Here is a 25,811-nt window from a genome sequence, read left to right on the forward strand (position 1 = left end):
CCAGACTGGTCATTGGTAGTCCCCTGCCCTCCGACTGGACATAAATTCTAATGGATTTTTCCTTATTGCTTTTAGTATAATTGTGAATATATTGGTTGTGTAAGTATGTGTTGTGATGAATACACAACAAACCCTGCTTCACCTTACTGTATATGACATTAGAAAAAAAAAAAAAAAAGCGCAAATAAAGACTAATAAACTGACAAGGGTTGCCGTCTCAAAGGCAAATCCCAGTTGCTGCTGCTACTACTATTCCTAATGCTGTCGAGCATGCACACCGTTGTAGGGGAGCTTTTGGCGCAAAGTTCTTTTAAGGACGATTCAATACCTATCTCTCTCTCGGTGACTCTCAAATTTGGGGTTTCATTCATGATTTGTATAAGACACTCCTTTCTCTTTCCATTATTTCTATGTCTATTTACTTTGCACCATTTTAGAACCAATGTTATGCTTGTTCCAACACAATTTATAAACCATTGGTCCTTTACGATAGAAAGTGTTTTAGGCTTAGCTTGGACACGGCCACTGAAATCTTCAAACAATGTGGTTCGGTAGATAACTACCCGTCCGGTCATTTCTAGTCCCTCTGTCCAGTCATTGGTAGTCCCAACAACTGGAAGTAAACATTCCAAGTTGCTCTTGGCCATTGTAGTGGAAAGACGTGTGTACACTCCTCTCTACCTGACTGTTGTTTTGTTGATTTCTTTGTTGTTCAATCCAGGTGGATGTTTCCTTACTACATTTAGTATAATTGTGAATATATTGGTTGTATATGTGTGTGTTGTGATGAATACACAAACCTTAGATTTGCAGCCTGTGCTGGGTGTGAGTGTAATAACGATAGTATGTTTGCAGTGTGTTCTGTTTGTTCTGCATCCCGTTGGGAAAGTATGCCGCAAGGAGATATGTAAGGAAGCCTAAGCCTGTGGTAAGGAGTAATACGCCCCCTACCACTTCTACGGTAGCTGACACCTCTTCCTCCTTCCTCTCTCTTTGCAACCACCTTGTGCTCTCTGCTATCCCTTCACAGGAGGCCTCTCTCTTTCTCTCTGCTTCTTCCACTGATGAGTCGGAGGGAAAAGAAGAAAGGGAGGTTTTGGTTGTGGATCTTGGCAATGCACCTCTTAGGGCTTCTTCTCACTTTGAGGGTCCTCCTGAGGGACCCCCCTACTAACCCGACTTTTTCTTCTGCAGGTGAGGTGTTAGGACTAGGCCAAGCATGGTCTTCCCTTAGGCTCGTAGGTCCGCTGTCGTTAGAAGCTCTGTTCACTTACAAAAACAGAGGATCCAGCAGCTCTGCTAACCACACTTTTGCTACTACCACCACAGCAACCATTATGCAGCCAGGTTACTATGCTCCTCCGCACCTGGTAGGGTCCCACAACCCCATGGACATATGTCTGACTTATGATGGGTACGTGGCACCATATGCCATCACTGAACCTTCCAGTGCCTGCAGTGCCACCTCTTCCTGGTTTTGAGGTGGCACTGCTGGCAGTATCCAGATTACCTTCTTCACTTCTGTCTCCATCGATAGTGACAGACGTGTCATCACCTGCCATGCCTGCCATTATCCCTGCTCATGTGGGCCTGATAATGATCTTGCGACAGAACCTGCCCCTACCCCTGTTGCTGACCCTGCACCTGCCCACAGACCCGCTCCTGCCTCCGCTTCTGGTACTATGTTAGCTGATGCTCTTCGGGCGGCCCTGACTGTTTTCCTGCAGAAACTGTCGAAGAGAAAGGCGAAGAATAAGAGATTGAGGAAGGTGTCATCGTCTGCTGCCTCCTCGCCTCCCCCTTCAAAGGCTTCATGGCCTAAGAAGGGAAAGGTAGCTTCTCCGCCCCTAAGAAGTCTCGCCTTGAGACTTGTAAGGGTCAGCATCCTCCCTCCAGGAAGGATATACATAGTTGGCTTTCCCTCTCCTTTAGGAGAGGAAAACCAAGTCAGTCCCAAGGTTCAAAAGTCTCGGGAGCCTTTGGAGCTCAAACCAAGGCTCATTCTCCAGTCCCTAGTTCTAAGGGCGCTCCCCGCGGGACCGGGTTCGTGTTAGAAACTCATTTGCGAGTTTCTCCAAATGTGCAACCTTCCAAGGGAGGTCTTACATCCACAGTCGGGGACTGGGAGTCTTCTCTCCACCATGGCAGTGCCTCGAGGTGAGAGAAGGGACCAAGCCATGGCTTGGACCTACCTGGAAAAACCAAGCCTGGTTCTTTGCCAGGAGGCAGGGTTGATGTCACTGTCCCCCGGGTTAGGACATCTGGAGGAGCTAAGAGGAGGTCCCCTGTATAGTTCTCTTTGCTAGAGATTTCAGCCTCGAAGATGCTGCTACAGCACGGTGAGAATCTCTGCCTTCTCCTCGGGAAAGCGTCATACCGAGGTGACCATGCTCTCCCAGAGCAATGCCCGTCACCACTGTGGGTTGGTGCAAGGGCACAGCTCACCCCTCCTGACAGCAACGCTGCTAGGAGGGGTGAGAGCATCCGATCCTCCTCTCATATTCCCTCTACTTCCTTGAGCTGCACCAGAAGGGGCGAGGCTAATACATAGTATGAATCTTGTGGAGGGCTCTCCACAGGATTCAGCATCTGGAGCTTATGTTCCTGGAGGGGTATTAGAGCCCCACCTGACGCATGCCTGCATCGTTGAGGAAGGATCAAGGGGGTCTGGTGAGATTCTCCCTCAGGAGAGAGTAGATCAGGGCGACTGTTCACTCGAAGGGCTTGATGGTCCTTTCCCTAGAGACTCGGACACCCCTGAGATACAGAGGACCTTTTCTGATACATCAGCGCAACGGTCTGGGGGAAGTAGCCACGGCCTCCTCTTCAGGAGACCACCCTTCCTGCCTGGAATCCATCTGGGGACTCGCGAGGGAACCCAGGGCCTCGATAGGACTTCCTTGGAGAATTCACTTAGGTCCAATCTTTTGGATAGAATGCTTCCTCCTCTACCTCACAAGAGGCGCTTCTACACACCCTCGGAGAGGCTTCTACCGACCAGGCAAGTGGACCCGGTCCTGCTCAGCCTCAGTCCGGGTCTGTTACTGCAGCACCTGATGAGTGAGTGTGTTTTTGTCTCTCAACAGGAAGCAGGGACTTTGAAAGCTACTACCATGGCAACTCTACAGCGCCTCAGTGGCGTGGTTGGTATGGTGTTGGCGTCCCACTTTGGTGGTCGCGAGTTTGATTCTCTGCCATTCGAGTGAGAGATGTGCATTTCTGGTGATAGAAATTCACTCTCGAAGTGGTTCGGAAGTCACGTAAAGCCGTTGGTCCCGTTGTTAAATAACCACTGGTTCCATGCAACGCAAAAACATCAGTCAAACAAACAAACAAACAAAAACAAACCATGGAAACTACAGGCAGTCTGCTGGCTAGACCTGTGGTCATTCACAGCGTCTAAGGTCACCGGTTCTTCTTGGGGCCATTGTTCCAAGGGAAGACTCAGCCTTTGGGAGAATGTGTCAGTCTGGGGGTGGGGCTATCACCTACCTGGCCCACCAGATGGCAAACCTGTGGGCAAACCTGGGACTCAAGAGATGTGATGCTGTCTTCTCTTGAGTTACCAGGTCCCTTGGCTCAGTGTCAGTATTGGCTTTGCGAAATGGACCGTTGCTGGGTTCTACCTCTCTCCTCAATAGGGAACGGGTAGATGCTGCAGTGCACAAGCGTCGGGATGATGACAAAGACGGGCTTGTTCACCAGGCAGTGGCGAAGGCATCAGGGCCTTTGAGCTCCACTGCTGTTAGACCTTCAAGTCTGGCTGGCACCTCCTCTGCCCCAAAGAAGCCCTCCTCTTGCAAGGGAGCCCGACAAACAACCCACCCTTCTGCTTTTCAAAGGGAGGGTCGTCACCCCCTTTCAGCCACCCTTGCATTGAGGAAAGGGCAATAAAGGTAAGAAGGGGAAATGCTAGGGTTGGCATTTCCCTTCAACTGCTTCCATTGGTTTGGGGTGCCTTTCGAGCCATTGGGCATCTTGGCAATAATACGGAGCAGAGACCTGGATAGTGGATGTCATTCTGGAGGGATATCTATTTCCCTTCGAGTCTCTGCCACCCCTCACCAACCACCCGGTCTGTCTTCCATCCTACGTAGTGGGATCCATGAAACACCAGGCACCAGTAGAAGTAGTGCAGTAGATGCTGGGCAAGGGCACTGTAGAAGTCATGTCAGACTGGTCTCCAGGATTCTACAGCAGTTTCTTGTAGAGAAGACTTCTCCCCGGATCAATTCATTTGCCAGACTCGGTTCAAGATGGAGACAACACATTTAGTGTTGGCTTCAATCAGGGAGGTCTACCAGTTCAAGGCTGTATGCTTCAGACTCGACCATCCCCCGGGAGTTCATGATAGTGTTCAACCTGGCTTGTCTTGGGCACATTCCTTGTGAATTTCAGTTTCGCACGTGATATTTTTTGAGGTACGTATCTCGACGATTGGCTAGTCCTGGTGAGCGCTACATGACAGGGATCGACTCCTCAATTTTGGCGGGGATCTAGAGATTCTGATAAATCAGGAGAGGAGAAGTCTGATCTCGAGCCCATGCAGAGGACGTACCTGGGCATGCTGATAGACAAGGTAGCAGCAAGTTTTCCCCTTAGACTCTCTTGTCAGCAGGTTCAGAGAGGCAGCATGGCTGTTCCTGCCGTGACAGGCAACCTGCTCAGCTTTGACAAGTCGCGATGGGTCACCTATTGTCGTTGGAAAGGCTGGTCCCTCATGGGTGGTTGCGCAGACCTTTGGTCTCGCCAGTGGAGACAGGGAGTACTATTCCCAGTCGCATGATCCTCAGTCGCATGATCCTCAGTCATTCCTTGCTCCTCTCTCTCAGGAGGTGGGGGAAGACTTGGATTGGTGGCTTTGGAGTTTTGGGAAAGTGTGATTAGACACTCTGTGGTATTGATGAGCAACAACACAGTAGTGGCGTATGTCAACAAGCAAAGATGGTCACGCCTCCCTTGAGCTTCACCAGTTGACAATGCAGATGGACAAGTGGGCAGTAGCCTACTTGGTAGAGCCGTCAGCCAGGTACATTCCACATTCCAGGCAAGAGGAATGTAGTGGCAGACAAGCTCAGCCACCAGAATCAGTTGATAAGAACCAAATGGTCCCTTCACCAGGATGTGGCGAAAGACTTTTCAGACTGAGGTATCCAGTCGCAGATTTGTTCGCCACCTAGTTCAACAGGGAGCTAGAGACCTTCTGCTCCATTGTGCTGGAAACTGTGGGCCACTGCAGAGGATGCATTCTTACACCTGTGGGACAACCTAGAGGTGTACGCCTTTCCCCCGTTTTGCTTGATTCAAACTGTGATCAGCAGGATGCGGATCACTGTGATCAGCAGGATGTGAATCACTTTGAATCTTTGGATAATTGTCATGGCACCCAAATGGCCCCAGTCTGTTTGATATCCCAACCTCCTGGCTCTTCTCACTGAGGCACCGAGAGATTCTGCCATGGCACAACCTGCTGTGTCAACTGCATTTCAAATGGTACTACCAGACAGTCCCTGTATCTTCACAGGGGAAGGTTATCCACCATCTCTTGCGAGTGAGAAGTTCTTCTCGTCGAGGAGCAACAGAGGTGGCAGGATACCTCTGACAGTCCTCTGCAGCAGTATAACAGGGAAAGTGGGCCGTCCTCTGTGGTTGGTGTTGTAGACTTAGTAACTCACCAGTCCAACCCACTCTTCAGCAGGTCATGGACTTCCTCGTCTACCTTCGCCGAGAGAAGCTCCTCTCCTCTCCGTCTCAGCTGTAAAAGGCTACAGGGCTGCACTAGGCCTAGTCTTGAAGCTGAAGGCAAAGTGGAGTGCAGACTGATGAATGAATGGGGCTTCCTCCCATTGTCAGTAGTTAACAACCTTGTCTGAAAGTTAAATGGCCGTTCCATTGTATATTCGTTAGCTAAAACTTATGTAAAGGACTTCAGGCATGTATGTTATGAAATACAAATTACTTTAAAAAATTTGTTTAATTTGTTGTTATAAGTATATGTTTAATTTGTAGTTATAACTACATTTGAATACAAATTCCCACCATACAACTTGATTAAGAAGTGGCAACATCAACTATCATGTATCAATCAATTCATGTTAATGTTGAAATTCACTTCTGGTATAGAGACCAGCAGGTATACCTAGCATTCCCCTTTATAAAATAAAAAATTATTGTGGCTTATGCATGACAATGATTTGTATGTTACAAAATGTCAAAATTGTTGTAATATAAATTTCTCTGCTAAGCCTTCTAATGACTAGCTAAAAGTGAAGTTTTAATTTTTTTTTAATTCAAAACTTTATGCAAATCAATATACTGCTTAACATTCTTGTACAAGTTATGACTTTTTCTTTTTCAGATATATTTCCACGTGCATCATTCTGTTATGAATACGTTTATACACTTTCCCAAGTGCTACTGTGGTATAAGCTCCTTCTCAAGTTTTATCCGTAGTCAAGTTCTTTTTACAAAAAATGAAGAGGATCAGATTTTGCGAAAAGATTTTGGTATTGCTTATAGGAACTACTGTCTACAGAATAATCTCCCACAAGCTTCTGTCATTGACTTCCTTGGCCATCTAATGCAATCAGGCATCACAAAAAAAGCTGTTGAAAAAGATAACAACTTCTACTACGTGTTTTGTGGTGTGGCTTGGAAGAAAACTAAAAACAAAAATGCTAATCATAAAGTAAGTGCAGTATTGTTCTTATTAGGTATGTGAATTGAACACTTAAACCTATTAATAGTGTAAGTCTGTTGTTAAGAAAATACCCTCCAAATTTTATTGGAAAGAAATTAGTGAAGAGATGGGGTGTATTTGCTACTGGAAAGTAAGTTTCTTGACCTAAGATAAAAAAGTAATTATTAGATGTTCATTGTCCTAAGTTCATTCTCTTTCCATTCCCCTCTGGCCTTTTAGAAACTAATGATAATGATCTGTTGGAAGATGAAATTGGTAGCCTGATTCCTCTTCCCTTATTGAATCCTAGGAATTTTAGTAGATGCTGCCACACTGTTCCCCTGGAAATTTTGGAGAAATTTTGTACATTATTAAAGTAGTTAGGTGCCATTAACCAGTTAATGGCACCTTTGTTAAGTATGTATTGGTGCCGATAACCAGAATTCTACACATTATGGTTCAGAAAATCGTGAGCGCTAAACAGGCGCCATAAAACCAATTACTGATAACTGAGTCCGCCGATAACTATACTCGGTTTTTTTCCATCTGTCCACCTGCCTGTGGTGTTTGTGTATGGTAACACTGTGTCCCAGGCTTTAGATAGTTACATTCAGCTTACATTCAACAATTATAATAATATCCTATTTCGAATATTAACGGTGTAATTCGCATACAGTAAATTATTAAAACACTTTTCAGTTGCAAATGTACACCCAGATATCCTTTTTATTTACCTAAAACTTACACATAGCGTAACTATCTAAAGCCCGGGACGCAGTGTTACCATACGCAAACACCACAGGCGGGTGGACAGATGGAAAAAAACAGAGTTTAGGGGTTACCTGACACCCCGGGAGATGATGGCCTCTTGATGTTTGGTGCGGGCGTGATTCTTGATAGCCCCCTCTTGCGTGTTGCATGAGTCTCTCTTAGACAGGTGCATGGTAGTCATATCTACGTAGGTGCTGCTGCATTCGCAGACTGGGCATGCATATTGGTACACCACGTGCTTCTGCTTGGGGGGGTCTCATACCTGTGGAGAGGGTTTATTTTTCATAATAAGGTTGCGCGTCCTCTGATTCTGGTAGTATATGATTAAGTCGATATTCTTGGTGTCGTTAGTCGGGGATACATTTTCAGAAATAATTTTTTTGTACATGCAACTTCCCCGGCAGATATATACTTAGCTATAGTCTCCGATGTCCCGACAGAAATTCAAATTTCGCGGGACACGCTACAGGTAGGTCAGGTGATCTACCCTCCCGCCGCTGGGTGGCGGGACTAGGAACCATTCCCTTTTTCTAATCAGATTTTCTCTGTCGCCGGTTCCAGCAACACCTGTTGTTGGTTCCTCCTGACTTGATTTTCGTTTTTCGTTTGCCGTGGATCTTCTTGGACTGTCTTTTGGTGAAGTATTGGATCATTGGCTTGGCATACGCTATTGTGGATTGTTTTAGGATTTTGCTTTTGGATTACTCTTATAATGTCTGACTCTGGTAATGTTTATAGTGTGTGTGTAATAGAAGGATGTAAGGTGAGACTGCCGAAGGGTTCGGTAGATCCTCTCACTGTATGCATGAGGTGTCGTGAGAATGAATGTTCAATTAATAATCCTTGTACGGAATGTGAAGGTTTAAATGAGGAAGGATAGAATTCTCATTCTGTGTATTTGAGAAAGCTTGAGAGAGACAGAGTTAGGAAGGCTTCTTCCAGAAGCGCCAGTAGGTCTCGTTCCAACGAGCCAGTTGAGGGCACATTAGTTCCTAACCCAAATGTAGTTCTTGCATCATCTCCTACAGTTTCAGCTCCTTCTCCCTTCACCGAACCTGCAGATTCGTCTTCGGAGATGGCTAATATGAAAGCCGCTATACGCAGGATGGAGTTACAAATGCTTGCAATGCAAGGTAAGAGTGATGTGCATAATGAGTGCAGTGTTCCCAGTGCAGTGTGCATAATGAGTGCAGTGTTCCCAGTGCAGTGCAGTCTGATCGGCTCCGCAACGCTCCCAGGTCTAGACCTCTTCCAAACTCCCAGGCCCAGTGGAGGAGGAATGTCGAAAGCCGTAAGGAGGTTGTGGAGAATCCCCACCAGTCAGGCGTCCCTTCGGCAGGTTCTGTTGTTTTGACCCAGACTGCCATGGATCGCCACAGGAAAGGCATCCTGAGGAAGTGCTTTTCTTCTTCAGATTCGGCTTCTCCAAGGCGCGGATGGAGTTCGGCTGAGGAGTCTCGTCCCTTGAAAAGAGCCTGGAAGGCTCCCAGCAGTTTGTTAGACTCCAGCCCGGAGCGCTTCCCGGAGGAGTCACCTGTGGACAGGAAGAGAGCCAGGAGAGCCCCAGTCAGTCCTGTTTCTCGTTCGGCTCTTCCTTCCTCTTCAAAGCCTCTCTCTCCTCCTTCGGAAGGAGATCTGGAAGATTCTACGAAGCGGATCCTTGTCAACCTGCAGGAACAACTGTCTATGTTGATGGGTGCTCTCGTTAAGGACCCTCCCCGCAAGAAGGACATCGCACTCCCGATTAAGAAGTCTAAGCTCCCTCCGCGCAAGAGGAGTGCCTCTCGGGACAGAAGCCCTTCTCTGAGAAGTTCCAAGCGCCTCTCCCCTGTTAGGCGCTCTCCTTCTCACAGGCGCGATTCTCCTGGCAGACGCTGTACTCCTGTTAGGCCCCCCTCTCCTTGCAAGTGTTTGTCGCCGGATAGAAGCGCCTCTCCTCTCAGACGCGCCTCTCCTAGCAGGCTCTCGGCGCCGACCAGACTTTCGGCGCTAGCCAGGCACAAGGCGCCAGCCAGACGATCGTTTCCCAGCAGCAGGCGCGATTCACCAGACAGGAGATATTCTCCTGCCAAAGGCTCCTCTCCTCGCAGACGCGTTTCGCCTGATAGAAGCGCCTCTCCTCACAGGCGCGCCTCTCGGAGATTCGCTTAGCCCAGCTGCTCTTCCCTCTCCTCGGTCTCTTTTCTCTAGCACCAAGACATCGAAGAGATCCTCCTTCTTGAAAATGCGCCCTACCATATCGATGAAGAAAGCCTTGCAAGCAGTTGGAGATTGGCTGAAATCCAAAGAGGAGGCAGGGAAAACAGTTTTTTCTTGTCCTCCCTTCAAGCTCTCGGGCAAGCAGGGCGTTTGGTACGAGACAGGAGAACCGATGGGGTTGGGACTCCCCTTATCGGCAGAAGCTGACTTCTCCACCTTGGTGGATTCCGTGAGGAGACACTCCCTTCCAACGGCCAAGACAACGTGGGGAATGACTGAACTGGACCATTTCCTCAAGGGACTCTTTCGAGTACTGGAAGTTTTTAACTTTTTAGATTGGTCCCTTGGGGCATTGGCCAGGAAGACTCTTGACCCAGAATTTCTGGGCCCAGAGGAATTGAATTCTATTCTTTCTTGCATGGACAAGGCAGTAAGGGACGGTTCGGGGGAGCTGGCCTCTCTCTTCGGGGCAGGAGTTCTGAAGAAGAGAGCAGTGTATAACTCGTTCCTGACGAAATCCGTTTCTCCGGTCCAAAGGGCGTCCTTGCTTTACGCTCCCCTTTCAAACCAGCTGTTCCCGAACAAATTGGTGAAGGACATTTCTCATTCCCTGGCGGAGAAGGCTACTCAGGATCTGTTGGCCCAGTCTGCAAGGAAGGCGAGGCCAGCGGCTTCCTCCGTCAGGAAGGAGAAACTCCCTGCTCAAGAGCCCTTTCGAGGGGGCTCTTCACACAGAGCCTCTTTCAGAGGAAAGAAACCAGAAATGCGTGGTAGGTCCTCTATCAGGCCCTTCAAGAGTGCTAAATAAGAACCAAGTCCTCCAGACTACAGTAGGTGCCAGGCTTCTCGAGTTCGCGGAAGCCTGGGCACAGAGAGGAACGGACAACTGGTCCCTCTCTATTCTGAGGAAAGGATACCTCATCCCCTTCAAGGAAAGGCCTTCCTTAACTACAACTCCAAGGGAGCTTTCAGCCAAGTACAAAGACCCCATTCTTCAGCAAACCCTTTTTCAACTGGTAGAGCAAATGCTGGAGAAGGAGGCCATAGAACCAGTTCAGGATCCCCACTCCCAAGGATTCTACAATTGCTTGTTCCTAGTACCGAAAGCCTGGGGGCGGGGGGCGGGGGGGGACACCTGTTTTGGACGTAAGCGCCTTGAATCGTTTTGTAGAGAAGAGGAAGTTCTCCATGGAAACAACTTCTTCGGTTCTCGCTGCTCTTCGTCCGGGAGATTGGATGGTTTCCCTGGATCTTCAGGATGCATACTTCCATGTACCAATACATCAATCTTCAAAGAAGTACATTAGATTCATGGTACAAGGAAAGATTTTCCAATTCAGGGCCTTGTGCTTCGGCCTGTCGACAGCTCCACAAGTATTCATGGGGCTCATGAAGAATGTAGCCAGGTGGCTGCATCTGGAAGGGGTGAGACACTTGCTTTATCTGGACGACTGGCTTATTCGCGCCAAGTTGGAGGTTCAATGTCTGAGGACTTGCAAGTAACATTACGGATGACACAGTCCCTTGTACTGCTGATAAACCATGAGAAGTCCCAGATGAACCCCAGTCAGAACATGGTGTATCTGGGGATTCGGATGGATTCTCGGGTTTTTCGAGCATTTCCATTCCCGGAAAGAATCGAACGGGTCTTGGAAAAAGTGACTACCTTCTTAGAGAAAGAGCGAAGCTCCACGAGGGAGTGGTTGAGTCTGCTGGGGACACTTTCCTCGCTGGAACAGTTCTTCTCTCTAGGAAGGCTTCACTTGAGACCCCTTCAGTTTTACCTGAAGCGGATGTGGGATCAGAGGTCAGGAGACCTTGCGGACACCTTCCCGATCCTAGAAGGGGTAAAAAAGGAGCTGAGTTGGTGGTTTTTCCCCACTCAGAATGAACAAAGGCTTGTCTCTTCTAAAGCCAAACCCGCGCCTAGTGTTGTTCTCAGATGCGTCAGAGTCGGGATGGGGAGCAACACTAGGGGCGAAAGAAGTGTCAGGTACCTGGAAGAGGGACCAGGTGAACTGGCACATCAACAAGAAGGAGTTGAATGCAGTCTTTCTGGCCCTGAGGAGTTTCGAGCCAGAAGTCAGAGGCTCAGTGGTCCAGGTCAACTCGGACAACACCACAGCTGGCATATATAAGGAAACAGGGAGGGACTCATTCCGTCTCCCTGTACGAGACAGCAAGAGACCTGTTGCTGTGGGCAGAGGAGAGAGAATTACGCTCCTCACCAGATTTGTTCAGGGAGAGAAGAACGTAAGGGCGGATCTGCTGAGCAGGAGAAATCAAGTCCTCCCCACAGAATGGACTCTCCATCGAGAAGTTTGCCAGATGTTGTGGAACCTTTGGGGCAGACCACACATAGACCTTTTTGCCACGAATTGGAACAAGAGACTGGACAACTTTTGCTCTTCCATTTCGGATCCGAGACCAATAGCGGTAGACGCTCTCCTTCTAGACTGGACAGGGATAGACAGCTACGCGTTTCCCCCATTCAAGATTCTGGGGGAAGTATTGAGAAAGTTCGTCTCATCAACAGGAACGAAGCTTACTCTGGTCGCTCCCTTTTGGCCCACTCAAGAATGGTTCACAGAGGTACTGGAATGGACGGTGGACTTCATCAGATCTCTTCCACTCAGGAGAGATCTGCTCAGACAACCCCACTTCGACAGGTTTCACAAAAACCTCCCCGCTCTCTGCCTAACTGCCTTCAGACTATCGAGAGACTCGTCAGAGCGAGAGGCTTTTCGCGCAAAGCTGCTAGCGCGATCGCCAGAGCCCGCAGGTCATCAACTTTGCGAGTATATCAATCGAAGTGGGAAGTGTTTCAGAGATGGTGCAGGACAAAGAAACTATCCTCATCCAATACCTCTGTGACCATAATTGCTGACTTCCTTTTCTTTTTAAGAGAAGAATGCAACTTAGCTGTTTCTACGATTAAAGGTTATCGTAGCATGCTGTCCATGGTGTTCAGGAACAGGGACCTGAATATCGCGGAGGATAAAGACCTGCATGACCTTATCAGATCTTTTGAAACGACCAAGAAAAAGTACTCTAGACCTCCTAGTTGGAACTTAGATGTAGTTCTGAAGTTCCTAGTATCGAACAAATTCGAACCTCCTCAACAGGCGTCCTTCAGGGACTTGACTAGAAAGTCGCTGTTTTTCATAGCGCTAGCGACTGCTAAAAGAGTTAGCGAGTTACAGGCTCTGGATGCTAGAGTAGGGTTTAAAGGAGAATCGGCAATCTGCTCTTTAAAACCTTTGTTCTTAGCGAAGAATGAAAATCCCTCGAAACCCTGGCCTAGAAGTTTCGAGGTCAAAGGGCTCTCACCCTTAGTGGGAAGAGAGATAGAAAGATCCCTGTGCCCTGTCAAGACCCTTAAATTTTACCTGGAAAGAAAAAAGAAGCTTAAGGGCAACCTAGAGAGTCTCGGGTGTTTTGTCAGAGATCCTAGAAGACCCATCTCTAAGAATGCTCTGCCGTTCTTTATGAGGAGTGTCATAACAGAGGCGCATGCGACGTGCGATGACGATCAGTTTAAACGCCTTAGAGTTAAAGCCCATGAGGTAAGGGCCATTGCGACATCTCTGGCGTTTCAGAAGAATATGTCGCTGCAAGACATTGTGGCCTCTACATACTGGAGATGCAACTCAGTGTTTGCATCTCACTACTTGAGAGACGTGAGAGTGACTTACGAGAAGTGCTTCTCGTTGGGGTCCTACGTATCTGCAGATTCGGTGCTGGGACAGGGAGCTGAGACTAATCCTTGTTAGGTTAGTTTAGTTTTATTTTTAATTTGATGTTATGGTTTTTGGTTGTTGGGAAGAGGGTTAAGTGGGTAACCCCTTTTCAATTGTAGTTCTAACACGGGTTAGAGATGGTCAGGTGGTCGGGATTGGTTTTGTGCTCCTTGATAGTGCCAGAGGCAAAGGTTTTGTCATATTAGTGGGTTAGCCCCCATTGACGAAGATCCTAACATGGTTCTGTCATGTAAGTGGGTAAGCCCCCATTGACAAGATCCAGAAGAGCTCTCAGTCATAGGTCACTACCTCGCTGAAGCTCTTGAGGCAAAGCAGACTCATAGACAGTATCCATGAAGTCTTCTGCCCAATCAGGTAAGAACCAAGGTCTTTGACCTACAACATGTGTTGTTTCCTGTTTATTTGTATTATGTAGTTGTCTCTTACCCTCCACCAAGGGTGCCAATCAGCTAAGTATATATCTGCCGGGAAAGTTGCATGTACAAAAATGATATTATGATACAATAAAGTTTTGTACATTCAACTTCCCTGTCAGATATATACTTAGCTATAGACTCTGTCGTCCCCGACAGAAATTCGAATTTCGCGGTACACACTTACAGGTAGGTCAGGTGATCTACCGCCCTGCCGCTGGGTGGTAGGACTAGGAACCATTCCTGTTTTCTAATCAGATTTTCTCTGTCGCTGGTTCCAGCAACATCGTTGTTGGTTCCTCTTGACTGAATTTCGTTTTTCATCGCAATTGATCTTCTTGTCTGGCTTATTTGGTGACATATTTGGATCGTTGTATTGGCATACGCTGTTGTGGACTGTTTTCTTGAATTTGGTTTGGATTTTGCTTTAGAATATCTGACACTGGAATTGTAGTGAGTGTGTGTGTGAATGAGGGCTGTAACGTGAGGATGCCGAAGGCTTCGGTTGATCCTCACACTGTATGCAGGCGTTGCAGGAAGTATGAATGTTCTTTTTCTAACACTTGTAAAGAGTGCGAGAGTTTGAATGCAGAAGAATGGAAGACTCTGACTTTTTACTTGAAGAAGTTAGAGAGAGATAGAGTGAGGAAGGCTTCCTCCAGAAGTTTAAGTAGATCTAGATCTAATGATCAAGTTTCTGATTTGGTAGCTTCTACCCCTCTTGTAGAAATTGCTCCTTCTACTTCTGTATCAGCCCCTTCCCCCTTCGCAGAACCTGCAGATTCGGCTACAGAACTAGCAGATCTGAAAGCTGCCCTTAAGAGAATGGAGCTTAAGATGGCAGCTTTAGAAGGTAAGCAAAGTGATTATGCAGTGAACAGTGCAGTGGACAGTGATGTGAGTGTCCCCAGTGTAGTGGAGGGGGCGTCTGGTCGGCTCCACAAAGCTCCCAGGCCTAGACGTCTTCCAAGCTTCCTGGCCCAGAGGAGAAGGAATGTCGAAAGCCTTACGGAGGTTGTGGAGGATCCCCACCGATCAGGCGTCCCTTCGGCAGGATCTGTAACGCCTCAGACCGCCAGAGATCGCTATTGTAAAAGCGTTCTTCGCGAGTGCTTCTCGTCGCCCAGGCGCGGATGGAGATCTACCGATCATTCTCGCCCGTTGAAGAGGAGCTGGAAAGCGCCTGCGCTTGATTCTAGTCCGGAGCGCTTCCCAGAAGAGTCGCCCTTGGACAGGAAGAGAGCTAAGAGAGCCTTGCTCTCTCCCGCTGTTGACTGGGAGTCCCCTGCGCCATACAGATCTCCTTCCCCTCCTTCTGACAAGGACAGGGATGATGCTACTACTAGGATCCTCCTGAACATGCAGGAACAGATCGCTTCTCTGGTTGGGGTGTTCTCCAAGGATCCTCCTCATAGGAAGGATACTTCTCTTCCTCTCGGCATTTAGAGGTTCCTTCTTCCAAGATCCCCTCTTCAGATCCTCGACCTTTCAAGAAGCTTGAAGATATGTCCGAGCACCCTCATCCCTCCAGACATGTTCCTCATTCCAGCCGCTCGACGCCAGCCTACCAACTTTCTCCTCGACGTGATGCGCCGTTCAGAGTTTTGGACTCTTCCAGCAAGCGCGAAGCTCCTTTCAAGAATTTGTCATCTTCCGATAGTGAGACTCAAGCTAGGCGCGAGGCGCCAACCATACGCGAGACGCCAGCCAGGCGCGAGGCACCAGCCAAGCGCGAAGCGCCAGCCAGGCGCGAAGAGCCAGCCAGCCAGGCGTTTATCGCTAGCCAGGCGCGAGGCGTCAACCAGGCGTTTGTCGCCAGACAAGCGCGTTTCCTCCTTTGAACATCGGACTTCCGCTGAACCTTTGAAGAAGATTACTTTAGCTCCTTCAAAACCTGATGATATTTCAAAGAGCCTTATGGGCTGCGTGCAAGAGAAGACTTCTGTTCTTCAATCTTCAGTGGTTAGAGCTCCGCTTTCGGACAGCTCTTCCCCGGCTAGAAGCCCTTCTCCTCAAGAGAGGAGGAGGTCCACAGAGGACTTATCCTCCACACGTGAACGTTCCCCGCCAGCTGGTCTTGATCTGGAAGATGTGTCGGACGACGAGGCTCCAGTTAATGAAGGTCTTTCTAATTATAAGACCTTATCCGCCCTATTACTCCAGGAGTTCGGGGATTCTCTTAGCCCCGCCGCTCCTCCTTCTCCTCGTTTGTTATTCTCAAGTACCAAGACATCGAAGTCCTCTTCCTTTTTGAAGATGAGGCCGGCTATATCTATGAAGAAGGCTCTTCAGTCTCTGGGTTCGTGGATGAACTCTAAAAAAGAAGCGGGGAAGACAGTGTTTTGCATGCCTCCCTCCAGGCTTTCGGGGAGGAGAGGCATCTGGTACGAGACAGGAGAAGCCATGCGTCTGGCGCTCCCTTCTTCAGCGGAGACAGACTTCTCTAGTCTGGTGGATTCTTCTAGGAGACACGCCTTATCGTCTGCCAAAACGACTTGGGGCATGTCGGAGCTAGACCACCTCCTCAAGGGACTTTTCCACGTGTTAGAAGTCTTTAATTTCCTGGACTGGTCCCTTGGGGTGTTGGCTAAGAAGACCCAGGACCCAGACTTTCTCAGCCCAGATGTTCTACATAGCATCCTATCTTGTATGGATTGGATCTGGTGTCCTCAAGAAGAGATCAGTTTTCGGATCGTTCCTTACCAAAGCTGTTTCTCCGATTCAGAGGACTGCCTTACTTTACGCTCCTTTGTCAGATCATCTGTTCCCTTCTCAGTTAGTGAAAGATATTTCTCGCTCGCTAACTGAGAAAGCGACTCGGGATCTTCTTGTGCAGTCAGCCAAGAAAAACTGCCCTGCTGTGACTGCCATCTTACGGTCCACCCCCTCCTAACAATTGTTTCATAGTGCAACTGTGAGGTTTTCCTCCTGTAACACCTTGCAAACCTTTTACGGTCAATTTTCATTTCAGTGCTGAATGGCCTTTGTTGCCCCAGTGTCTGGCATGATGCCAAAAATCTATATAAATCAAATCGAATCAAACTGCTGTTAATGTGGGCCTGCCTGTATTACTTGTTAGTTATCCATCATTGGCTCTGCAGGGCTTTGAAACATTTAACCTTACCATCCTGCTAAAGGGGATAACTTCCAAAGTGACCCCAGTTATTTTCATGATGAGGATCTTGTATCTGAGTGACAATCCTCCTAAGGCGGCATTAATAGCCTATGGATTGAATTGTTTGTACAAAATATTTTGTTATTAAGTACCCTTTAAAGGGTTGGCTGATCTCTGCCCACCTCTATTTTCAAATGTGGGAATCAGCTTGGTAATGGAGAGGTAAGGTTCATTTAAAAATTTGTAAATACTACCGCTCAATTTCAGATTTACTTTTTAAATACTTCTCCATTATAAAAATTACCTTCATCACCTCCCCACATCAAAGTGGACATTAGTAGACTGATTGGCTTTGAGTTTTTGTACCTGTTGGTCCCATGGTTGGGATAGAAAGATGATAGTCATAGAAACCAGTTTTTTTTTTTTTTTTTTTTTTTTTTTTTTTTTTTTTTTTTTTTTTTTTTTTTACCTGTCAAACTACTGCTGATGCAGAAGGAAAAGCTATATAATGGAGAGGTAAGTATTTAAAAAATAAATCTTATAATGGAGAGGTAAGTATTTAAAAAATAAATCTTAAGTATTTTATATATGTTATGTTCAAAATTCAAAGCTAAATATCTGTTGAGCATATTGCACATATTTATTTACAATTAAAGACTATCCTTGTTTTTATTTATACTTAAGTAAATCAGTTGTATTTATATTTAAATCGGTTTCAAAAGTTATGGACTATGCATAAGGTTATACTTGAACTTGAGATACTTCATAACTCCAGCTTTGCTACGTATTGATTCATATTTTACTCTAATACGTATAACAAATGAAATTACTCTTGGGTAAAAATGTTTTGCTAGTTTCTTTCAAAAGATTGATAAAATTGATAAGTACTCTTTCTTATGTTACAGCATCTAATCTTATGGTGTAAATTCTTACTGTGTATTATTTTCTTGTCATTATTTATGATAGGGTACTGTACATCTCTTGTGGTAAGTTGAAAAGGATGTAATTTTAGAATGTCCAAAATCTTGTCTGCATTGTGTATAATGGGGAAAAGTCAGTATTTGGTATATTTCATAAATGTCCCACTTTTCCAGGATCGTGGTGTAGAGTCTACCTCTATAGCACACACTTTGAGCAGTTATGTTCCCAGACACAACGGGTTTGAAACATTCCTCCAATTTTGTCAGTCGTATGTAGTGTTCACCTTGGAAGAAGAGCATTGTGTCATGCTGGAAGAATTTGAAGCATCATACAAGAAGTTTTGCAGGAGATATGGTTTGAAAAAAGCTGACCTAGTAGACATGAAAAGGGCCTTGCTTTGTACTAAAGTCAAATGGATGGAACGGAAACATGCAAGTGCAAGTGGTGAAATTTATTGCGTATTCTTTGGTATGCATTTGTTGAAAGATGGTATTACTGATAACAACAAAATGGAGCCAACACAGTTAAAGGGAGAAAGTACACCAGCATTTAAAACTAATGATGCAATATCAGCAGTAAGTAAAAGTGAGATTCTTGAGTTACCTGAACCCTCTGTTAGAGTTTTCAAACCTAGGCGATGGGTTGCTGGAGTCAGGTTAGAAAAAAATGTGATGTATTTCAGAGAAAACAGTAGTAATTATTTTATCACAGCTAATGACCAACAAAGTATTGCTAAAAGTGAAGTAACTTCAGAAAAAGAAGGTGATAGTGTTGCATTAGATATAGAAAATGATCTTGAGTACTTGAACTGTCCTTTTAGAAAACATGCTCAAGAAGTGGTGGGTAAAAAGGAAAATATTGCATTGACATATAATAGTGACGAAACAAATAAAATCTTGAAATCTGATATAAAATGTTCAGTACTAAAAGAGAATAAGACAGCAAAATTATGCAGTGGTACAGAGAGGTCTCTAAACATAAATGCAGGTAGTGTACGAGAAAAGTTTGCACCATTACATGCCAATAGTGTTGATAATTTAGTGTGTGATATATCACTTGGTGATCGACAAGCTTTGTATAAAGAGCCAAAGTGTACAGCCTCTCGAAGTGGAAATAGAAATGACCCATCTAGTGTGGTAACTGGTAGTCACGTGAATAATTGTTGTCCTTTAAAAGGTATTATAGGCAACAAGAGTTTTGGTAATGTAGAACAAAGCAGTACTTTTAGAGATTTTCTTAAGAAACCTAAGAGATCTGGGAAATCTGATTGTAGTGTTGCACCGTCAAGTGAATTGGGCAAGTTCCACGAGCTGCAAAGTTCCATAGCAGGAGCATTGAATCTGAACCGATGGGTTGTTGGAGTCAAACTGGAGAAAATTAGTGCTTTGGAAGGTGGTAGAGACTTAGGCAAAAGAAAAGAGAAAGACCTTGAGAATAGCAGTGATAACTCTGCCAAGAAACTAGATGTAAAATTGCTTGTGTCTGGGCTGGAGGCTGGGGATGATTTAAACCATGAGAGGCTTAGTGATTGTGGTGATCAAAATATAGTTACAAAAGAAGATTCTAGTGCTGTCAACTTTACCATCAAAGCTAAAAGTTCCATGTATAGCAAAACCAATGAAACATCAAAAGAGAGCAGTCTTCTCGTAAGGAAAAATCAAGCACAGAACATTTGTAATGCTGATCATATAGTTGGTGATGATAGAAGTTTAGAAGAAAATGAATGTGGAAGGGATAGTTGTGCTGGAATAAGAGAGAGGGATGATGTAGAAATGACTGAAATTGGTCAGAATAATTTTGAAATAAATGAAAATAGCCAGAGTAATAGGGATAGTAAGTTGCCAGTCTTTGATGATAAAAGCCTTGCCAGTGATTTTGATTGTCAAGGAAATTCATTCAGCACATTCCCGAATCAGTCAGATGTGGGCTATTTACCACTTAGAAGTAATCTTATTAATCACAATGTCAGTGTTGTTGAAAATAGGGATAATCTTATTAATCATAATGTTGGTGTTGCTGAAAGTACCTTTGATGGATGTCATTCATTTTCTGAAGCTCAAAGAGAAATTACAAGTCAATGTATGTTGGAAGTGTCCTTACATGATATTTTCAAGTGCTCTGAATTAAAAAATTTCTGTAGATCTGATAACGGGATCAAATTAGAAGAACCTGATGTGTATCCGCTGCACGACAGTGAGAGTTATAACATGCAAAGTACCATTGAAGAAGATAGCATGTATATGATGAACTACCTCAGAGAGAATGGAAAACCTGACCGATTTGTTTCTGAGGTATTGCTTAGGGATATCAGGCGTTACCCTCAGTATCAGAAAAAGCTGCACTTTTACAAAGATGAAATTGGTGACTGGATCCTCATTAGACCTTCCTTTACATATTATGGTCTAGATTCATTCAAGAAATTTATTAAAGCAAATATTTGTTTCACTGGTAAACCTCATAACCTTATCATGAGGGATGATCTCTTTAGAGTGTACCAAAAATTTTGTGGACAATGTTCACTTCCAAAGGCCTCTCTGAAGGACATAGAACATCACTTGAGTGTTATTGGCATCCGTTCTCACTACAACTATGTACAATCATTTTCACCTGAGATTGCCTTTTCTGGATTAAAGTGGAAGCACAATGCTTTGTTAAAAAAGTTTGGGAATAACAATTTCAGTGTTATTATTCATGATTTATAATATAAAGAATACCCCTGAAACCATTATTGGAAAGTCTGTCAAAGTAAGTTACAGTGGTATTAAATTCTTAACGTAAACTTCGTGTGATTGTCATGTGCTCAAATGTTTCTGAATTAAATAAGTACCATATAGAACTTCCTAGTGTTCCTGTTCATTTCTCTCTCTTACATCTCGGTAAGAAAATTGGGTAATACCAACTTTTTATATTCACATCTTTAGTACATCTAAAAAAAATGTTCAGGTTATTTAAAGGAAAATGCTACATTCATATGTAAAGATATTTTATTTATTGACATTTACCTAATTAGAAGGGTGCCTGTTTGCTTCGAATCTGAATCCACAAGTAATATGAATAATATATTGCAAATAAAGCATGTGTACTTTGTAAATTAAAACATTTTCTCAGTCTTCATGATTTTATTTTACATAGAAAACCTTGTTTGATAACATTTAGATTTTACTATTGAAGACAGTTGTATGAGAGGTAAAAGCATTTTTATGCTGTAGTTTGGCTGCCATGTAAAATTAATGTAATAATTAGCTTCTATGACACCTTTCAGCATACCCCCACTACTTTATCTCAGCCTTCTATGGGGCAGTCATCTTCAGACAAGCCCCAAAAGAAGTCTCTCCTTTTCACCTTTCTAAGTATGCACAAGGGTCACTGTGTTCCTCTTTAAGTTTGAAAACTGGGCAGTATTCACCTAAAGGTTTTTCCTTTGATTATTTAAAGAATTCTGATTCACCAAAATCACTTTCCCTAACTTACTAACCTTGTAGTTCCCTTCAGTGTGTTGGTGTCACTTTCATCATCGTCACCTAAAAACTGTTCATAATAATCACTATCTTAAGGGTGATTAGTGAGTGCCCATACCTGTCAGCAGTCTGTTATTATGGCAATTTTCCTTAATCAACTGGCTGGTCCACCTGTTATTTTCTGAGTTTAGCTAGTGCCTGCCTTATTGGTTATTTCCTATAGTATCCACATTTTGTGAGACTGATATTATATGCTTGTAATGGTAGCATTGTTTATAACTTGTTGGATCTCTTAAAGAACTTAGGCTTCATTTGTGGAAATGAGTACTCTAAAATTTGGGTTTGTTTTCTTTGTAAATGAATGGATTTTCTGGATTTTGGTCCGTAGTTAGCAATATGGATACTTCCATATTGAAATCTGTTAGTTTGTAAGGTAAGTGGTTGTTTAACCAGATTGGGGTTATTGACATACATATGCACAAACTATGCATGGATCATCGAAAGGTGGAATTTGATTCAGACAACTTTTGTGGTTATTGCAAGGCTTGTGGTCTTTGGGAGAGATAGAGAAAATGGTAAATTGCCAAATTAGAAGAGAAATATAGACTTAGGAGAGAGTAAACAGAACAGTCTTGAATCTAGGTTTTCTTTACAATTAACAATTGTCAAGAAGATAGAGAAGAGTCTATAGTTTCTTCTGTAGTGGATCAAGATCCTTCCACGCCCAAATGTCAGCATAGAGTAGTAGGCTAGATTTAATGCAATTAGTTATTATTGTCTTAAATCTAGAATTAAATTTTGTGCTACAACTTGAGTCTTTTGCATCGATTTGTCCAGTGCATGGCCAGGGACTGTGTTCCCTTCCCTTGCATCGAATGTGTCCAGTGCTTGGACAGGGATAGTGTTCCCTTGCTCCTTTGGCCACTCCACAGGTGCAGCCATCCCTGTCACTTCAGCACCCCTGCTGGCAGGCCTGGGTAGTCCCAGAGTTTCCAGACAAGAACTAACATCCCAGGATGTTCAATGACTGTCCCCTCTGTATCCTGCCTTTGCTTTCAGTCCTCCATGGACAGGGTTAAATTTTGGTCACATAAGGACAATTATGGTAGGTCTAAATCTTGTTTGACCTCATTATTGTTTATTATTTTTTTTCCTTTTTGGTTATCACTCATCCTATTCAACTAGGTGATTTTAATAGTGTGGGGTTTCAGGTTGCATCCTGCATCCTGAGGAGTCCTTTTCTTAATATGTCCCCCTCAATTTGGGACCACCTTGACGTGGTGAGGGGGTTCTCAAACCTCAAGAACTTTTTCCTAGGTTCAAACCCAAGAGTCCCATATAACTTTATATATTTTTTTGGGTTAATGTCTGGACTTCTCCATTTTTGCCAAAATTTTCGAAATCAAATAAATAAGATAACATATCATGGCTTAACATGGAGCTAAATCCGAAGCTAAATAGTGAGAACTGTGGTAGATCCATCATCTACCCGACAGTGTTTTTTCAGGCAGAACTATTCTGTGGAGCTGGACCACTGATTCCAGTGGGGGCCCCTGGTTCTAGGAATAGAACTCTCGGCATTCTATCCGCTTTGCCCACATAATGTGATTAGGATGGGGATAATTTTATTATCGTAATACTCTTATTCCTAGCAAGCGGGTTCTGCTTACACTTGGGCCATACTAATCATGTTATACCATCCCCTTTTGGGGTAGGGTAGGGATGCAGACATTTCGGAGTCATTTCTCACTTGTGCCATTGGCGGAAGATTTAACTTCGCGAAGGGCCAATGCTATCTTTTCAAGATTTTATTTTTTTTTTTATCTCAAATATGTTTATGATTACTGAACTTGATTTTTTTTTTTTATCTCAAATATGTTTATGATTACCGAACTTAATGATTTGAGTACCCCTGGGCCCCATGATGGAAAAACTCTGGCACAGTTGATGACTATTGGCACGTCACTCCCGAATTTCCTTGGTACTGCCTCAAGCAATAAAAGTGCTACGTATAAATGCTACAGAGGAACACCTTGTTCCAATATCTCAATTTTAAGAAGTCTAGCAGTAGTTGTTTTGAAGGAAGCTCTTGCTCGCTATTGGGTAGGATGACTGTACCCTGTACATAATTCAATGTTTCGTGGCTTGTAATTGTTACTTTTGTATTATTAATTTCTGTTATACTTAAGAAGGCAGTGGACAAGCCATTCATTGTCCTTGATGTGTCTGCATTCCATGTCTTGTGGTGGATATATGTTAAGTAATTTGTTTCTAGTATCGCTGCTGAGATTTTGTCAGCAGCTTTGAGGACTAGAAATCTTGACCAGTTATCTGGTCCAAAGAGGTCATCAAAATGTACCAATGTGGGATTAAGTCGGTAATTTTTGTTTCTTTTTGGTCCTTTTACTACTTGTGGCAGTACCAAGGAAATTCGGGAGTGACATGCCAATAGTCATCAACTGTGCCGGAGTTTTTCCATCATGGGGCCCAGGGGTACTCAAATCATTTATTTCATTATTCATAAATTTGTGATGAGATTACAAAAAAAAAAAAATTCTTGAAAAGATATCATTGGCCCTTCGTGAAGTTAAATCTTCCGCCAATGGCACAAGTGAGAAAGGACTCCCAAATGTCTGCATCCCTACCCTACCCCAAAAGGGAATGGCATAACATGATTAGTATGGCCCAAGTGTAAGCAGAACCCACTTGCTAGGACTAAGAGTATTACGATAATACAATTATCCCCATCCTAATCACATTATGGGCAAACTGGATAGAATGCTGAAAGTTCTATTCCTAGAACCAGGGCCCCCTTGGAATCCGTGGTCCAGCTCCACAGAATAGTTCCGCCTGAAAAACAGGTCCGAACATTGTCGGGTAGATGATGGATTCACCATAGTTCTCACTATTTAGCTTCGGATTTAACTCCACGTTAAGCCATGATATGTTTTCTCATTTGTTTGCTTTCAAAAATTTGGCAAAAATGGAAAAGTCCACAGGAGTTAATTTGCAAATATATAATGTCATATGGGACTCTTTGGTTCGAACCTGGCAAGAAATTCCTGAGGTTCGAGAGCCCCCTCACCTATGAGGGGGCATAGGTGAGAAATGACTCCCAAATGTCTGCATCCCTACCCTACCCCAAAAAGGGGATGGCATAACATGGTTAGTATGGCCCAAGTGTAAGCAATACCATCTTGGTAGGACTAAGAGTATTACGAAAATACAATTATCCCCATCCTAACCACGTCATGGGCAAACTGGACAGAATGCCGAGAGTTCTATTCCCAAAAAACAGGCCCCCTTGGAATCCGTGGTCCAGCTCCACAGAATAGTTCCGCCTGGTAAACCAGGTCAGGTCCGAACATTGTCAGTTAGATATGGATCTACCAGTTCCCACTATTTAGTTTTAGATTTAACTTCAATCCAAGTTATATGTTTTCTTATTTATTAGATATAGAAAATTTTGACAAGTGGGAAAATCTACAGATATTAACTAAAAAATATATAATGTTATATGGGACTCTTGGGTTCGAACCTGGGAAGAAATTCCCGAGGTTCGAGAACCCCCTCACCACGTCAAGGTGGTCCCAAAATGGGATTTTCACTGAAAGCCATAAGAAAGTTTTGGTTATTGAAATCTCACTGGAAAAAACAAATGCTAAGCAAGAACAGTAGGGTAAGCTATATGTAGGATACATGCATATGTACAAGTGTCTGCTGATCTTCTCCAAGATTGTAGGTTCCACAAGGTACAGTACCTGGTGTACTCAATATCTTTTAAAAACATTTTAAAATTAGTTCTGAAAATTGAGTAAAATTCCAGAAAAGAAATTAACTAACAAAATTTAATACTGTATACTGGGAATATTTATTGGAATCTTCATGTAGACATGTGTGCATTGTAAGTTATAGGGAACCATTTAGTTTAGTACAACAATAAGATGCTTAGAAAAGCATTAAAGTAATTTACATAATCATAATACTAGATAAATAACAGATGCAATAACATATACAAGTACTACTCCATTATAATAAAAGCTGTAAAGATACAGTAAACACAACTATACTTCATCTGTTGAGCTAATGAAGCAATGGTAATAGTAGTTCACTAGTAAGCACTCACTGTGCTTGCTCTATTTCTCTGCAAACAATATTTGAGTGAACAAAAACTAAGATTTTACAAGAAATAAACTATGAAATGTAGTACACTTGATCTGTTTACATACAAGATTCCATATAGGCTATGCTAAGATGACTGCAAGTTTATATTCAGCACCACTGTCACTGAAGAAGTACAACATAGTATGTAGTTATATAATAATAAAGTCTGTTTTATTAAATACGTAATGGTAAAATTGACATTTCTCATGTTGTTTAGTGATAGAAAGAAAAAAGATAAATAAACTGGGTTATGGTAAAATTTTCCCTTAATATTTCATTAAACTATTTTATTACTCATTATATTACTTAAATGTTAGTCTGAAAATGAGT

At 44.0% G+C, this 25,811-nt stretch overlaps 1 protein-coding gene across 7 annotated transcripts in view; it reads left to right on the top strand.

Annotated features, from left to right (window-relative positions):
- LOC135216064 (uncharacterized) overlaps positions 1-20,969 on the top strand; it is a 146,793-nt gene extending 125,824 nt beyond the window's left edge. For all 7 annotated transcript variants that reach the window (XM_064251052.1, XM_064251048.1, XM_064251054.1 and 4 more), the window contains 2 exons: positions 6,359-6,688; positions 18,033-20,969. In XM_064251052.1, the coding sequence (XP_064107122.1) occupies positions 6,386-6,688; positions 18,033-20,561 (2,832 nt within the window). In that variant the 5' untranslated portion in view covers positions 6,359-6,385 and the 3' untranslated portion in view covers positions 20,562-20,969. The remainder of the gene's footprint in view (positions 1-6,358; positions 6,689-18,032) is intronic.
- The last annotated feature ends 4,842 nt before the right edge of the window (positions 20,970-25,811 follow it).

Source organism: Macrobrachium nipponense, chromosome 6 (genome assembly GCF_015104395.2).
Source record: "Macrobrachium nipponense isolate FS-2020 chromosome 6, ASM1510439v2, whole genome shotgun sequence".
Lineage (NCBI taxonomy): Eukaryota > Metazoa > Arthropoda > Malacostraca > Decapoda > Palaemonidae > Macrobrachium > Macrobrachium nipponense.